The sequence below is a fragment of the Dermochelys coriacea genome, chromosome 19 (assembly GCF_009764565.3).
Source record: "Dermochelys coriacea isolate rDerCor1 chromosome 19, rDerCor1.pri.v4, whole genome shotgun sequence".
Classification (NCBI taxonomy): Eukaryota; Metazoa; Chordata; order Testudines; family Dermochelyidae; genus Dermochelys; species Dermochelys coriacea.
In genome coordinates, this window is record NC_050086.2 from 3,764,180 (window position 1) to 3,781,915 (window position 17,736).

Below are 17,736 nucleotides of genomic sequence, written 5' to 3' on the forward strand. Positions count from 1 at the left end.
CACACCCCGCCCCTTCTCTCCCCCCCCCCCGCAGCTTCGGGAATTCGCAACGATTTCACTCAGCCAATCAATCGGGCGAACTGCAATCGATCGGGAGCTGCCGGCCAGGACAGTAAATAATCAATAGTAGATAATCACCCCCGAACTCTCCCGCTTTCTGCAGGATCGCGGTTGCTCTTACCAGGAGCTGGGATTGGTGCATAGTTTAAAAAAACACCACCACCACCTATCCCTGCTCCACAGTGGTTTATTGTGCCACTCCTGTTCCAGACTGCTGAAGGCGCCGATCCAAAGCCAACTAAAATCCATGGAAGTCTTTCCATTGGCTTCCTTCGACTTTGGATCAGGCCCCGTGTCCTCTAGCTTGGGGCCTGTTCGGAGAGGGCTATAGAGAAGTCCCCCCACCCCACGCCAGCTCCCTTGCGTAGGAAGCAAGAGACCCAGGTAGTCCCCAGGCGCCCCCGACATGTAAGCCCCAGCTAACCCGCTTCCTCCGGATCTGGAGCAGCTGCGGACTGGTGCGAAATAGCCCCAGCGCCAGGTCTGAGCGGTAGAGTCCATCCTTGGGCCGTATGGGTTTGGTGGGGTGGGGGGGATTCCAGTTAATCAGTGCCTTGCCCCCCCCCCATCTGTGTTTCTCCGGCCCCTCTGAGCTCTGACATTGTTAGTGCTTTATGAGGCAGTAAATATCCAGAGGCAGGGAGGATGCATTTGAACGCCGGGCAGGCCCCTAAGTAATTACTTTTAATAGGGGAAAAAACCGAGGGTCTCTGCGAGAAACCGGAGATTGGATCAGGCCCTGAGTCCGGAAATTGGAGCAGGCAGCCCGGATTGGCAGCTCGTCTCTGAACTGGTGTGAAATGTGTTTAAGGGATTATTTAAAAGTAAGAAATGCGGGGGCCGGACCCCATAAAGAGGAGAAGGACCCAGAACGGGTGTTCGGAGCAAACCATGCCGCTTCAAACCCTAGGCAGCGCCAGAGATTGGGGGGCTCTCCCCCCTTTCCAGTGGGAAAGGCTTTCCTTGCAGCCCCGGTTTTCAGAGGAGATCTCCTTACCTTTCTTGATCACCGACTGATCCAGTAAATTCAGCCCAGCATCATCCACAGCCTGAAAAGCACGCAAGGCACAAATATTAGGGTGCTGCTTTCCTAATGCAGAACTGAGGGGTGGGGGCAGTGGAGATCTCTCCGTTTTCAAACGGGCCACATCATCAACACACACACACACACGCGAACAGCGGAGATCTAGGCTTCCCGGCGCTTTTCTTCAAAGATCGAATGAGATAAATTAGACCCTACAAATATTGGACTTGCAAATGGATTCGTGCTGCTCCTCAGAACAGTCACCCCCGGTTATTTCATCAGATACTTTTAAACCTACTTTATGATTAATTTTTTACACGGAGCAAGAATCTAGAGTTGTTCTTTCTTGTTAGCAACGCTCAGACTTCCCTGTTCGAATTTACACCCTCAGTCGCTTGAGTGGCGAGTCGTTCCAGTTAACTCCGGAGCTAATTCCTGTTTAAGGGGGGGACGCAGATAGTTTGCAATTGCCCCTAAGCGGCAGACAAACAAAAATATTCCGAGATTTGAGAGGACAGAGGACTAGGTTGTTCGCAGTGTGATTCTAGCCGTTGGTCCCAGGATATGGGGAGAGACCAGAAAGGCGAGGAAATGTTTTTTATTGGACCAACTTCTGTTAATGGAATAGATTTTTCCTCAAAATGGAAAAAAAAAAAAAAAAGATAGTCTGAGCTGGGGATTAAATATCGTTCTGGGTGCTTTTGTATTTATTGCGCATAATGTTTCTTTCTCCGTATTTCCTTTGCTAGAGAGTTGACAAATCCGGAATAAAAAGCTCATGCATATAAAAAACCAAACCAAACCGTGTCGTGTTTTGTTAAAGTAATTGAAGTTCTCTACAAAACTCCTGCCCCTCTGCTAGCTACTGTCTTCACGTGGTAAATAAATAAAATGATACGAAAATACAAATAGAACTCAAATTACTTCGATACACTTGGGAGTGCGCACAAAACACCGACACAAATTCTCTCCCTGGGCTCTTTGTTAACAGTTTGTGTATTTGATGGCTCCGATAAAAGCATCGGTGGAAAATAATTGAATCAAACTAAAGGGAACGTCTCGATTTCTGTCCTTTAGAACGAGGATAGTATTTTGTTCCATCTTTTAAAACAGTGAAATGATGTTTTGTAAATATCTCGGCGCAGCCATTCCCCTGAGTCCGTCTGCGGCTAATATCACGATATAAAATAAAAACAGGAGAGGAGACATCGTGTGGCTAGAAAGTTATAAAACATTTCGCATTCGGGGCGATTTGGATGGCAAAGGAAATCTAGTTTCTTGACTGGACAAGAGAGGGAAGGATCTGAGCGGAGGCGCAAATTCGGGAAAAGCGATTGGGAAGGAGAGTCTTGAATTTGCAGCAAATCCAGAATTTACCGCAAAGATCCAACCAATAAAATTGTAAAAACAAGAAAACGAATAGATCTACCGGACCGTTCTGAAATGGAAATGTCCCCCTCGAGCCTCCCCAAAACAAACAAAAGCAAAACACCAGTTTCAAGCGCAACCTTCCCCCCCGGCTCCTGGTCATTTTCTTTCTTTCTTCCTTTACGAAGCACCATCGAAAACGCAGGGGTGAAGGCGAAAAAGGAGAGTGGCATTTTTAGAAGCGAACCCTCCCTTTGGAAAACGAGCCATCTCCACAGCCTGAGTGCGAAGGTCCCAAACCTCCCCCTGCCTGGGCAGAGCCTGCTTGTTACAGCAGAACCGAGGGTCTTTTCGGCTCGGAAAGACCAGCCGGACATTTTCGGGATCACTTTTTGGTTTCACTCCCGGGATGGAGCATTTGATGGAGCAGCGAGGGGCCGTGTTATGATTAATTGACCCCATTGAACAGCTTCTCTCAAACAAAGGGGCTCCCCCTTTAGTTCCCCCCCCACCCACTTTAAATTAACCCCCTTCCCCCTTGAATCGCTTTGTTGCACCCGCTTTTCCCCCTTAGGCTGCTCCGGAAAGTCCGTTCCAAAAGACTGGACGCAGCGCGGGGGATCCCTCCAGAAATGCAAACCGGGCGAGGGGCTCCGGGCTTTGCGCACCCAGCTGGGATCTGGGCTCCGGCGGAACCGAGCCACCTCGGCCGGAGAAAGGCTGCTCACGCCCCGCCAGCCCGGACTCTTGGGGTGCCCCCTCCATCCCCCGCCTGGCGGGCCTTGGGTCATTACACAGCCCCGGGATGTACCTGGATGTCCTCGAGGCTGGGATGTCCGAGTCCATGGAGGCCCAGCGGCCCGTCTCCAAGCCCGTGGCCCGCATCGGCCAGCCCGTGCAGCAAGCGGGGGACCCCCGGATATTCCCGGCGGGGATCCAGGCTCAGCGCCCGGTGGGTCTGTGAGAGCAGCCCAGCTTCCTCCTGCCGGGCCCGCTGCGAGTGCCAGCCGGGCTGCTGGTGCTGGTGGATGGGGTTGATGGTGCTGTACGGATCCCCCAGGTGCGGGTAGCCGGCCTCCTGGCTCTGCGAGTAGGGCATGGGGGGCTGCGGGTAGGGCGGCGGGAAGTAGGGGGGCTGGAAGTCCGAGGCCGGCGTGTGGCAGAGCGGGGGAGCCGAGGAGTAAGCCGCCTGGTTCAGGGAGGAGAGCTGGGAGAGGCGGCCGCCGGTCGAGGCCCCGTTCAGCCCATCGGGACGGTCCTGCAGGGAGAAGAGAAGAAAGACGCTGGTCAGGCGGAGCTGGGGGCCCGGCTCCCTCGCCTCCCCTGCGGGCGTCCGGCTCCAGGGCCACCTGGCTTCCCAGCGGTGCAGAGAAGGTCACCAAGCCCTGGGCAAAGCCCCCAGCTCCAGCGCCTGACACAGCCTGGCCACCTCCCCCGCCACGGGGCTAGGAATCCGCTTTGCCCCCTGGCTCCGCGTCCCCTTTGCAGGGACAGGTCCCCGCTCCAGCCTGCAAACACCTTCCTATCTGCACTTCCCTCCTCCGCTTGGATCCCCCCGGGCCTCCCCAGGAGAAAACAAAGCCTCCTCTCGGGACACCCCGAGCTCTGACATCTGGCCAGAATCAGGGGCTGACATCCCTTCTCATTGGGAGGGACGAGGTTGCCTCTATTCAATATCTCTGGGGTGACCCCCTATGAGTCTCCCCCCCCCAACTTACCATGGCTGAATAAGTGTGAACTAGCATCTGTGCAGGAGGGGAGGGCCTAGAGGAAGGTGCCAAAGCAGAGACGTGGAGGAATAAAAGAAACCCCAATAACAATCCTTTAAAATCGGGTACGGCCCAGCAGCTCCATGCAGGAAAAATCCCAGATCCAGTGGGGGGGAGTTACGCGGATGGCGTTGTCCCTTCAGTTACAAAACAGTTCAGTTCCAAAGTATTTCAGATGGTTCCCATCTCCCACTCCTCCTCCCTCTGAGCCCAAACCAACGCCATGCACTCCAGTTATAGAGCCGGGGGCGCGCAGGCAGCGCCGGGAGCGCGCGTTAAAGAGACAGAGCCTGAGTCTCGCCTTTTTGTATTATTATTTAATGGCCAGGGGGGAGGTTTGTGTCTCTTTCTGGGGAGGGTTCTTTTTCTTTCTTTTTCTTTTTTTTTTCTTTTTAAACAACCACTACATTCAGGGAAAGAATCTTTTAAAAAAATCCATGTGAATCCGTTTACATTGAAAGGACTCTGGATTTTTTAAAAAAACCCACACAAATATTGAGAGAGAGAGAAACCGTTTAGCAAAAATCAAATTGGTTCTTAGAATTTTTCTTAATGGTTCTTTTAAGACCAGATTTGTCTCTTTTCCGTTGAATAGGGATGAGGCATCAAAGGGGAGGGGGGTTGATTCGGCTCCCACGGAAAATTCAGAGGGAATTTTAACTCGCGAGGTCTCATTAACTATTCGCCTAATCTGGATTTGGAACAATTGTGTTTTGTCCTGCTCTGCTTTGCTGGATGTTTGCGCCTTTCTGCCGGGGGTGCACCGCTTTCCATGGGGGTCCATTTCTTGCATTTTTTTTTGTTTCATTCTTGCATTTTTGCGTTGAGCACGGACTCATTTAAAAAGAAAAGTCCTCCCCTTCCACCAACACCCCCCCTCCCCGGCACGTTGGGCGGGAGCCGGTAAATCCCAACCATCGCAGCCTCCAAGCAGGCTGCAAAAATCTTTGGAAATTCCGGTTCTCCCCCCCCCCCGCCCAGTCCCTCGAGTCCACTGATGTCGGCGCTGGGGGAGGGGGGTCGGTTGCTGGAGCAAAGAACAATTTCAAATGGCTGAGTCTTGGCGGGGCTGGGGGAGGGAAGATGCTCGTGGAGGTGGATCGCGGTTTAAAGGAAACGTTTGTGTGGCTCTAAGGTTTCAGTTTATTAGCCTGAACAAGGTGTTAATTTTTCTCTTGTAAGAAAAGCGAAATTCCCAGTAGCAGCCTCGGAAATCAATCTATTCTGCCCCCCACCCCCACCCCCCGCCCAGAGCAAAGCGGCTGCCTCTGCGTCCAGCATGGACCCGCGGGGGGGGTTTCTGAAATTTACGAATTCGCTCTCGAAATTGCAAGAATAAAAATACGCAGGAAACTTCAGAGCAGCAGCCCCAGACTCCAGCTCCTTGCGCCCCCCGCTGAAACCCGCCCACTGTCCAGCACCCCCAGCCTCTCCCCGCCCGGGGGGCGCCGGTCGCTAACAAATCCCTGGTATTATGTTAGACAGTAATCTCCTGCCTCATCGATACATTTTTGTGTGTAAATCCCCCAGCCCCTCTGGATCCCGATCGTCTGGATGGACCAGCGGGCGGGCCGGGTCCAGGTAGGCGGAGGAGCCTGCCCGGGGCAGGTTTCACCAGGTGAGCGGGGGCTCTGCCCGGGGCTCCGGGCGAGGGTGGAGGCCGGCCCGCTGCCGCCTGCCCTCAGCCCGTTCCGCAGGTTTTGTTTTGTGGTTCAGAGCCCGTATTTTTGCAGCCCCGGCCAGCCTCAGGGGACTGAGGGGAGGTGGGGGTGGGGCGGGGGTGAGCGTCTGTGTGAATTAAAAACAACGAAATAACTGTGTGGAACCCCCCCCACACACACACACATGCAAAAAGAAAAGGAGGACTTGTGGCACCTTAGAGACTAACAAATTTATGTGAGCATAAGCTTTCGTGAGCTACAGCTCACTTCATCGGATGCAACTCCAACGCTAAGATGAGATCCCCCCAGCCCACCCCCCCAGAGCTGGCGGCCCCTGCGCTCGAAAGTCCGTCAGCAAATCCTGAGTGATAAAGCCAGGAGAACTGGAGTTTGAATCTCGGATAGGTGCCAGTTTAGCCCAGGCACCCCACAAGCGCATCTGAACAAAAACCACAGCAACCGATGTGCACACACACGTATCAGCACCCGCATGCACGCACACACACACAAGCGCATCTGTACAAAAACACACCAACGGATCTGCACACACACACACGGATCTACACACACACGTATATCTGTACAAAACCACATAAAACGGATCTGCACACAAACACACTAACGGATCTGCACACACACGCAAACGTATCTGTACAAAAACACACAAAAGTATCTACACACACACAAACGGATCTGCACACACACACACGGATATACACACACACGTGTATCTGTACAAAACCACATAAACGGATCTGCACACAAACACACTAACGGATCTGCACACACACGCACAAACGTATCTGTACAAAACCACACAAAAGTATCTGCACACACACACAAACGGATCTGCACACACATGACCAGTCACACACACGAACAAATAGATCTCTATAGCTCCACACGGACTTTTTAACTACTCAGAAGTCTATATAGCGACACACACCAAGATCTCGTTAACTGTCCATAGACACACAAATCTCTCTCTGTAGCCGGACATACAAGTACGCTTCTGTCTTAAGAATTATCCACCCACCGAAAGATAATTACACACCCACTGTAACAATGCACAGACGTGTATTAACACCTGCATCACACACACACAAATCTAGATCCATGTGCCATTATCAATGACTGGCTGCGCACACACAGCTAGCTGTATAGCTACCCTAAGCAAATATTGTCTGCATCACAGACACACACAGTGCCATGCCTCGATCAATACCTACAGACAGACACAAACATCTCCCGGGAGTGCACAACCAAACACCGAGAAATAAACATCTGGGGGTACACCCGGGCGTGCTCCCTCTGAAATAACACAACACTGGGCACCGCGGAGATTGCTCCCAATTTACTGTGTTTAGAGAAACCGGATCAACTTTGCTTAACCCCCTTGAGCCAGCCCCAGACAGCCGGCCCCCTTCCCCTGTCACCCGCTTTACGGGGCTCCCTTAGCAAAGCCGACACTTGCAATTCTCCCACCTCCTGCAGGACATCGCAGATGCAGGGACTTGGTCCGAGCAGGCGAGAGAACACACAGGAGACGTACAAATATTGTCCCTCAGGCACCGAGTCGGAAAGTGGCGAATTAAGCTGTTTCTTGCGGAGTGGAAAATAATAATATTAAAGGAATCGACGTATTTCCCTGACAATAAAGATATTACGGATTTGTTAAAAAAAAAAAAAAGTTAAACACTGCAGGGGAAAATCAAGTTCCTTAGCTTGCTGGTGAAATGAATTGATTATAGATACAGATGCGCCGGGTACTTTTCTCCCTTCACAGCCACTAAGTGCAGGGAACGGACTGACTGATCGTCCCTTTTCTGTGAGTGCTCCAAAGGCAGGGCCCAGCGCCCCACTCCACCACAGTGCGCCCCCAAGAGAGGGGCAGAGAGCCGGGGGCAAAGTCGGATTTTAAACTAAGTTTGATCCCTCACTTTCCTGTTTGCGCGTTAGCAAATGTCTCGCCCCAGTCGCTTCTGAAATGCTGAGATTCTCACACACACCCACCCACCCACCCACACACACACACTATTCCCCCTTGGAGGAACAAGAATGAGGACTGTGTTGTTGTTACACAAGAGACTTGAAGGGACATCCAGAAAACCAGCCTATTTCGGGTTCTTTCTCCCTCCCTGCTGGGGCTAGTCCGACAATAAAAAGCCTTATTCTACCGGTCCAATAAATCATTTCCCAGCCTTAGGACAAAGCCATGTGGCATTTCCAAAGCAGGTTCCCTGTACCGGGGGCAAATCACACGTCCTTCCAGAGAGGAAATAAAATGAGGAGAAAGGAGCTTCACCCCACCCTTTACAGCTGCGAGGATATCGCGCAAAAAGGCTTGAACACCAGAGCCTGGCCAGCTTGTAGCAAAGGGGATCCTGCTGTGTTTTAAATCAGCTTAATACATCATCAAGCCCCAGCACCGACAATAATCATTCTAATCACCAGCAACCCCACCCAGCTCCTTACCTGCAGGTACAAATGTTCTTCTTTCACGTTCTCGGCTTTCCAATGCATTTTGGGGCAGAAGGGAACTAAAAGCGCCTTTGTAAAGAGATGGAACAAACGATCAAATCGGACGAGCCAAATTCTTCTCCGGCTCCCTCCCTTCTCCCGAGGCCCCCCTTCCACCCCAGCCGGCTGGGCTCGCGTTCGGGGCCGGGGGATCCAAGCTCTAGGAACCGGCCAGCGAAGGGCAGGTTCCAGGAAACCCGCCGCCCCTCGGAGGAGCCCGTGACCCCTGGCCTGGCGCACGTTTAATTTCCAGCCCTAACACAATTCTGGGGCAGGCGCAGTTGGGTGGATTTGAATATTGCGCTGCAGGGCGCGCTGCTCCGCATTAGAATAATTGAATCCGGAATCCCGAGTTCCTCTGAAACTTTCCAGAGACGCGCCCGGGTTGAGGGAGCGGGAGGAGCCGTGTCAGGAACCGAACTAAAGGCGAATACTCCCCTCTCGGGCTTCTTGCTGCCTTGACTCGTGTGCCAGGTAGATCCGCGCTCCGCGGAGGCAGGGGACCCTCCCGCCTGGGATGGGCCGGTGCCTTCGGGAAGCGGGAATCGACCGGGTCTGGACCCAGGCGAGGGCAGAATTAGTTTGACAAAACTTTCATTCCATTCTTTGGGGGGAAGGGGGCGTGAGTGTGTGTTGGGGTATGTCGGGGGCGTGAGTGTGTGTTGGGGTATGTCGGGGGCGTGAGTGTGTGTTGGGGTATGTCGGGGGGGGGGGGTGTAAGGCGAGAACTCAATTCTAAGATGCTGCCAGCGCATCATGTAAACCAACCCAGTCCCTAGAAAGAGGTGTGAGGTCCTTCCCGTGTGGACATCCCTGCAGCAGGGTGGATGGGGCGCACCCAGCCGCTTTCTTTACCAAATCCTTCCCCTTCTCCCGCTGTCTTCTATTTGTTCGCTTGTTAGCACCGTCTTCAATTTCCCTTCTGCCTTACAGAGCCCAGCCTGCGCCCCGAAATGAGGAAGATGAAGCAGAGGAAGGCTTTAGTGGCAGACAGTTGGAGGTACAGGTCTCTCCCTCCTCCAGCTCGGTGTCAACCTTCCCCTGCTCTGCTGAACGGTCTGGGAGCTGAGCAACCTGTTCCCCACACCCCACACTAAAGACTCTTTTTATTTCCCTTCCCTCCAAGCCACCCTAGGCCTGTGGTTAGAGCCCTGGCCCAGGACACCTGGGTTCTATTCCCAGCTCTGTCACTGACCTTGGGCAAGCCACTTCCCTGCTCTGTGCCTCAGTTTCCTCTCCCACCCTTTGTCTTTTTAGATGGTCAGTGCTTCAGACTGTCTCCTGGTCTGTGTTTGGTCAGCACCCGGCACAATGGGGCTTTGATCTCCTTTGGTCTGACTGTAATATGCATAATAAACAGCAACAAAGTCTTTGCTAGGACCAGACTGTCCACTGTTGTGCGGAAGTTTCCATTCCTGGCAGGGTGTAATTTGTGCATGAGCAGAGAAGAAACACTTTAGCCTAAACTGTAATACACTGTGATGTGTGAGAGACATTAACAAACAGAATCCCACATTACATTTAATTTAATTCCACTCTTCCCGCCCGGAGCTACAGCTCCCTTCATTTTCATTTTCCCTCTGAATTCCCACAACTCAGTCCTCTTTGATTTCCAGGTTTAATTAACAATGCTCATTAAGTGAATTTTTATTCCTTTCTTTTAATATTACTCTGCCACCTGTCTTTAGGAGGCAAAGGCTGATCATTTATTCTAATTTATTCCTCTTAAAGATGGCATTTAAGGGAGGGAGGAGGGATATGCAGTGGTGAAAAGAGCTGATCTCTGTAGATGCTCTTCAAGTCCTCTCCCCGCCCTCCTTCCAAAAATGCTTTTCAAGGATGCTGCCCCTGAAAGTTCTTTGGGGCTGTATTTATTTTCCACCAGATTCGTTTCATTTGCTAAGAAAAATTGGATTGGCCACGCTGTATTTTGCAGTTATGTTCCAGTTCATTCTTAAAGCCCCTTGCCCATCTAGTCCTTCTAATGTTGATTCTTTATTCATCTGAAAGAGGCACAACTGTGCAAAATGCTAGTGGTAAACACAGCTAACTCGCTTGCCCACAGGATCGCAGCACAATGCGGGAGGCTGGGATCTAAGCTGGGAGCATCAAAGAGGAAGCTGTGATTCCACTGGGGGAAAAACAAAACAAAAAAGCAGAAAGCTACCACATTGTTACCAAATAGTCCTGGTGAACTTGTTTCGTGACAAATCCCTTTGGGCACCTGGGAGAATGAGTCGCAGCAGAGCGGCTCTCAGCTCTCCTCTGCATGGAGGTGTAGGAGGGTAGGAATTGCCGGAACGGATGGGCCCTGGGTCCAGCACAGGATCCTGTCTCTGCCAGTGGCCAGCACCAGCTGCTTCAGAGGAAGGTGCAATACATTTTGAAAGTGTGAGTGTATGTTGGTGCTTTGGGGCTTGTGTGTATGTGAGACTGTGTGTGTCTGCCTCAGTGTAGGAACCCACCACCCATTGTCTCCCACTATAGGGCCCAGCTCTCTAAGATGAGGGGTTCTTCCTCTCCCCAACCCCCTTTTGCTGGGTATTCAATTCTCCCTCGCTTGTTCTCACCTCATAACCAGGACCCAAGCCGGCTCCCATTGAAGCCAAGAGAAATTTTGCCATTGACTTTGATAGGGCTAAGATGAGGCCCTTGGTTCCTTGCTGCAGTGATCAGGGTCAATCTAAGAGTTTGCTTTATCACAAGCACCTACAAGTTCCAGTCATGGACCAGGATCCCGCTGCGCTAGGTGCTGTACAAACAGAACAAAAAGACAGTCCCCACCCCAACCAGCTTACAATCTAAGTAGGAGATACAGCCAGATGGGGAGTTCCAGGAAACAACGAGACAGCATTGTCTAACTAGACAAGACAGATGCAAGATGAAGGGACAGGACACATAATTTCATTCACACCTTTCTTCCAGGTTAGGACTGCCAAAGCAGGAACATGCAGAGTTACCTCTTCCTCATCTGCTGTGCCTAGGTGAGCAGCTCACCTGGCTTTGTCCAGCCCCTCACTGGCACCTCTGAGAAGCCACTGCATATGGAAGCACCAGGGAACCCTCTTATGCTTTTGTCCCTGTGCAACCTCCCTCTGACTGGAGTTTCCCTATCACTGGAATTGCAAGCTGCACATTCCCTTCCCTTCCATCCTACTGCACTGTCCAGGCACGTCCTTTGCTGAACTGGAGTTCCACCACATCCCAGGTCACTATGAGCAGGTTAGACAGAACTAATACAACGTGCAAGACTTGTAAGATTTCCCATCTGCCCATCAGTACTGCAAATTTATTTAGAGCATTTTCCAACAGCTATTGAAGTGCATCATTTAAACCGAACCTTAGAAACAGTTTGCTGCCCCACAGGCAACAGCCAGATTTCAAATGTTGCTGGAGATTATTATTTATTACTCATATTATTGTGGAGTCCAGAAACCCCAATCAGGATTATGGCCCCATTGTGCTGAGTGCTGCACAAACACACATCGAAACACAGGGCTCGCCCGAATGAGATTACAATTGAATATGCTTAATTTTATAACTGGTTCAAACTGCCAAAAGCAATAGGACAGTATCATTTACAATATCTGTGTAATCTAACTGTGGGTGTATACATTTCAGTTACACAACAAAGAGTCACATGTGTGCCACAAAGAGCACACACACACAGAACCGACCTATAGTCATTTTTGCATTGGAAAATTTCCCTATAAGCAAAGGGTTCACTATTAAACAAAACTGCAATGAGCACAATGTGATACATTGAACCAGTTGGGACTTTGATCCTACCAGTTCCAAATTCACTGTACAAATGGATTACTGGATACATGAGTACAAAATGTGTCATCCTCTGCTCAGACCACCATTTACCAAGGGTGAAATCCTGGCCCCATTGAAGTCAACTGGAATCTTGTTCACTTGTGAATATTGACATCCAAATTAGCAATCCCTGAAAAACTGGTCAATTAGTGGAGATGACAGAAATTTATCCCCAGCCAGGTCTGTTTACCCCTTGATCATGTATCACCATTTATAGAGCCCCATGCATGTGTGTGGTGCTTTATGCAGTCTCTGCTACAGGGCCTTTGCAGCCTAAGTTTAGACATATCACCAGTGAAAATAACTGGCTGAAGTGGGGTGTTGGGGCACATATATAATACTATATGGTCACTTGGCTTTTCCTACAAAACAATGAGCTGATTCAGCCCCACATTGATTCTCTGCCATTAGGAATCCTGTCCCAGCTCTCATCAAATACTTGGGTGAGTCATGGACTGTTCCCATCATTCACAGTGTCCATTTAAGAGAAATATAGAGAACAAACAAAGCTACATAATGACGAAGTTCATATGGGGCTTGAGAGGACTGAAAAGAGTTCAGATGAGAGGCACTTAACCTGAGAGCTACCCCTAGAGGTGAGCTGGAATCAGTGCAACTCCTGGCACCACATCGCCTAGCAAGACTAACCAACTTCAGCACATTTTGCAGCAAGCCATTTGAACAAATGCCCTGGATGATTTCTGAGGCAGTGCAGCTACCAAGTAGCAACCTTATGAAATATTTAGTTTAATCACCAGTACTTTTAGGGTGAGATGATGTGATATGAGTAAGCACTGTCGGATAACGTATGTTACTGCAGAACTGGCACTGCACCTTAAGCTATAAACATAAAACAAAATATGCATCAGCTCACTTGAGACCTTATCCATCCCACCCACACGATCGTGGGATAAGTCTGCTCGCTCCTGCAGAGCCTGCACTGGTGTCAAGTACACATTGTGAGATAAACGCACAACTTTGTGCATGTGTTATCAGAAATAACACCAATGCCCGCGCCTGCCATTCTGGGACCTCAAAGCACTTGGCCAGCATTAATGAGTTAGGACTCAAACCACCACTAGGCAGCAGGTGCTATCTTTCCCATTTTACAGATGGAGAAAGTGATGCAGAAAGTGCCATGACTTGCCTAAGGGCAGTCACCGAATCACCGGTAGAAGCTGCCATAGACCATAGTCGGCAGCATGGTCTTTTGAAGATGTGGATCCTAGCCCTGGCTCAGACACTGGACTGCTGTGTGGCCTTTGGCAAGTCACATAATTTTTATGTGACTCCTTCCTTTGTCTGTCTGGTCTATTTAGACTGTGAGAGCTTTGGGGCGGGGACCGGCTCTCCTTCTGTGGCTGTGCTGTGCTCTGTGTGATGGGGCCTTTAGAGTGCTCCTATCATACAAAGATTCCTGACTCCACCCTCTGTGCGCTAACCACTAGCAAACACTCCCTTTGCATCATCAGAGCACACTGGGCCAGGGAAGAAAAGAGCGACCTTTAAAGGTGTATTGCATCCAAACCCCATGTTTTAGAAAGCCAGATCCTCGGATGAGGTTGCAATAGCATTTCCCATGCAGCCCAGTTGCTTATACAATGTGTTTGCCCTGTGAAATAAGTCACTGTCAGACATTTAGCACCATCTCCCTCTAACCCCCAAATGACTAGCTGGGATAGCTCTCTTTGCCAGTCAGCTCATGGAAAGCCAGGGGGGTATATTCACTGTTACGCATATGTGAAGAAACATGTATCTGTTAAGCAAACTGGGGATGGCCAATGGCTTAAGCTATCACCCACTTCTGTCCAGCAATGGACATTCATTCCCACATCCTGCCAGAGCAACAGCGTGCCTTCCCTGAGCTGCGGAGTACAGGAATCAGGAGTTTAGGGGACTACTTCTAATCTAACTGGACTGATAATTCCCCAAAGCCATTGCCCTTGGATGGAGCAGTTAAGGGGCTGGTCTGAATGGAGACTGTGGCTCTTAAATATTTTTCCAGGTGGCACAAATGTCCATATCATAGACATCACCATTGCCATTAGCTACTGCCCTGGTTGGCATGAAAGGTCAGGGATCAAATGGGTCACAGGGACTGGATTCCCTCCCCCTCTTAGAAGGGAGTCCCACTAGCACCCAGCTAGGTCTTTTTCCAGGCACTGAGCGTGGGAAATTTCCAGTCTCTGGGGTAAACAGGCTGGCACTGCTCATGAGCAGGGAGGTGGAGAATCCTAGTGCTGAGCCAAGGGGTCTAGGCTGCTGTGGGTGCAGGTACGTATCTCCTATTGATGATATCCTCTGCTAATTGGCAATCCAGGCCTCATGACCAGGGGTGGAATAGCACATGGAATTTGGAGCAGGAGCCACCTTTATTAAATCATTTGGCAGGTTTTGATGATCTGAAATGCATTTTAAAATATTCCAATTCCTTTTGCCTGTCCCCTTGTTTGCTGAGGGTCAAGCTTTCTTGGGAGGACAGGGAGCTTCCCCCAAACAGCAGAAAGGGTGCTGACAGGCCCATGCTAACACAGTGATGTACAGCCTTTAACCCTGGCAGGTTCATCCGCTTGCTTGGCTTGGATGATCATTCTTGGTGCCGCTTGCTTTTGTTTCGACTTGCATTCGGTTCCAAGCTAGGGAGATCAGAAAGATATGCCTCTGAACAGCAGGTGACTCCAGACAGCAGACGCCATTGCTCTGATTATGAAAGCAAATGCCTTACATAAGTCTGGGAGTTTGAAAAAAACAAAACAAAACAAAAACCCTCCAACTAAGGCCTTCATCCAAGGAAACTCCTCTCTCCTGGTCCTGTGTCCCAGGAAGCTGACAGTGCCCCTTCTCCAGGGGTTTTCAGGGCACAGCCACCCTGAAGAGTTTGTTCTCTCCTCTTTGAGAAGTGGCGAACACTAGCTGAAGAACGTTTTTTCTTAAAAGCTCTTAGGATGACCCCTGGTGGTCATGCCTCAGAGTAGCTGGCTGGCTCCTGAACAGAGAGCTCATCTTCTCCAGTGAATTTCCTTTGGTTAAAATTGGTTTTAACTGGTCCATCTAGGCTGTAGGTTTTTTATCCCTAGACTGATATGGTTAAATCTGGTTAAGCAGAAGCCTGGGCTAGTCTACAGTAACAGCACAGAACCAAGCACCAGGAGAGCTTTGCTGTACTCCTGGTTCTTCCATAGCCTTACCTTGCCTTTGTGCGCCTTAGTTTCCCCTTCTGTAAAATAGGTACAATACATTCCTCACCTCAGAGGGAAGCCCTGAGGCTAAATGCACTGCCATCTATAAAGTTCTTTGAAATCTGTACCCAGGGAGAGCGACACAAGGATAAAGGACTTGTTGGTCCAAGAGCCCCTCCCTGAGCACGTATAGAAAAGATCCCATCATCACAGATATTTAGGTGGAGCCAAACAAATAGCCCAGTCTCCTGCCTGTGAGTAGCCGGGGGTTTTACAGGGAAAGCCTACACGATGGCACAGGGTGCAATAAAGGTTTTATTGGCAGGAGTTTGGGACAACATTAGTCACGAGCCGTGAGTTGTGAATTATGCAAGTCACCTCACAGGGCGTCTATAAACCCGTTGTCCTGCCTCACAGCAGCAGGGATTTGGTTTGTGTCACATTAGAGAGAAAAGTTACGGGGATTTTTGAGTTTTAAAAAACTTTAGTCCTTCCTAGTTTTCATTTCCTTCTGCCCCAAAGGTCAAATCCCCTCCATAACATGTACAGGTCCTGGAGATACAGAAACATGAGGACACATGTTTAAACAGACTTCTCAATGTGGGAAGCTATTTTAGGTGGGCTGAATGGTTTTGAACGTGAGGTCTGCTATTGAGCTTTGCTAGTTACAAATAACACAGCCCCCCCCCCCCAGGAAGCCCCATTTTCCATAAGACTAGAGCAGGTGGTTTTATCGTATCAGCCTTTAAAAGTCACTGGTCCTGCACTGAATAGGGGGTGCTTGTGGGGGCGGGGGAATTTCAATATTTGGTGGGGAAGGAAACTTCTCTGTGGTATCAGAAGTGCAGTTATCTGAAATAGGACCAGGATGGCAAAAGCAGCACTAGCAGAGGTGGATCAGAGCGCACATGAGACAGCAAAACAAATAGAACTTATCTCGTGGCTGCAGAAATATCGTACAAGCATTTGCCCCATGAATATCATTATCACGTGGATGACATAAAAACCACACACACACACACACACGCCTTCCACCTCTTCATTCAACTTTGAGTAAATTTGATCTAATTTTATCAAACAGCCAGTAACCAAATCTAACAGTAACACCACTCCCACACTTCATCTTGATCGCTTTGAACAGCATTGTTGGATCAGTCAGTTACTACCAGACGTTTCATTACTCAGGGGCCAATATACTGCATGAGACAGAAGGAAGATACCCAGGGAGCTTCATGTTAGTGAAAACCCCACCTGTGCACTGGGCTATTTATGCTGTTGTTAGCAGTCTTGTTGCTATGAAAAAAGAAAAGGAGGACTTGTGGCACCTTAGAGACTAACAAATTTATTTGAGCATAAGCTTTCGTGAGCTACAGCTCACTTCATCGGATGCATCCGATGAAGTGAGCTGTAGCTCACGAAAGCTTATGCTCAAATAAATTTGTTAGTCTCTAAGGTGCCACAAGTCCTCCTTTTCTTTTTGCAAATACAGACTAACACGGCTGCTACTCTGAAACTTGTTGCTACGAAGTTGTGCTCTGCACCCTAATGGATAAATAGAGCAGCTGTTTATTTCAATGAAGACCAAAGGAATAGATGAAACTAAGAGAGACCCACAGTACTATCTGTTACACATAGCAGAAAATGAAATGTGCAGTAATAGATTATTTATTAGTTCAGAGAAGCAGCTACACTCAGCTGTGGATATACGGCTAGATTGTGTCAAGGGTTTCTGGGGATAAATGGATCTTAAGGCCAGAAGGGACCATTCCAATCATTTCGTCTGACCACCCACAGAACATAGGTCAGAGAATTTCACCTGGTGATTCCTGCATCCAGCCCACAACTTCTGGCTGAGCTAGAGTACGTCTTTTAGAAAGTCATCCAGCTCTTGATTTAAAGACGCCACATGATGGAGAATCCACCATATGCTCTAGGGTGGATAAGTTGCCCCAATGACTGATTATCCCCAGGGTTTAAAACAGGTTCCTTTTACAGGCCCTAATGAAGTAAGAAGCTCTGTGTGGCATAGGAGTCCATCAGCGTAATGGCCCTTGCAGGATTGGGCTCATACTTGGTTAGGCAGCCTGGTGCGGTCATCAGAGCCTTGGAAATGTTTCGGGTAAAATGGTAGGCGATCTTTGGGGCCCCCTCGCCTTACTCACCCTTGGAGCTCTCCAGTCCTCTTTCTGAGCTGCTGTTGTAATCACAAGCACAGTGACTTTAGAATATCCAGCAAAATGAGTACAAAGGAGAAAGGATGAGAGATGCTCACGCACTTTCATAGAATTAAATCTCATTAAGAAAGGGATTTGCAAACTGAAGCAACAAACAAATTC

At 49.7% G+C, this 17,736-nt stretch overlaps 1 protein-coding gene across 2 annotated transcripts in view; it reads right to left on the minus strand.

Moving 5' to 3' along the window:
- The window catches only part of TFAP2E (transcription factor AP-2 epsilon), a 48,036-nt gene extending 42,971 nt beyond the window's left edge, over positions 1-5,065 (minus strand). For both annotated transcript variants that reach the window (XM_038377277.2, XM_038377278.2), the window contains exons 1-3: positions 4,171-5,065; positions 3,264-3,710; positions 1,058-1,109 (exon numbers count right to left, since the gene is read on the minus strand). In XM_038377277.2, the coding sequence (XP_038233205.1) occupies positions 1,058-1,109; positions 3,264-3,710; positions 4,171-4,197 (526 nt within the window). In that variant the 5' untranslated portion in view covers positions 4,198-5,065. The remainder of the gene's footprint in view (positions 1-1,057; positions 1,110-3,263; positions 3,711-4,170) is intronic.
- Between the last annotated feature and the right edge of the window lie 12,671 nt (positions 5,066-17,736).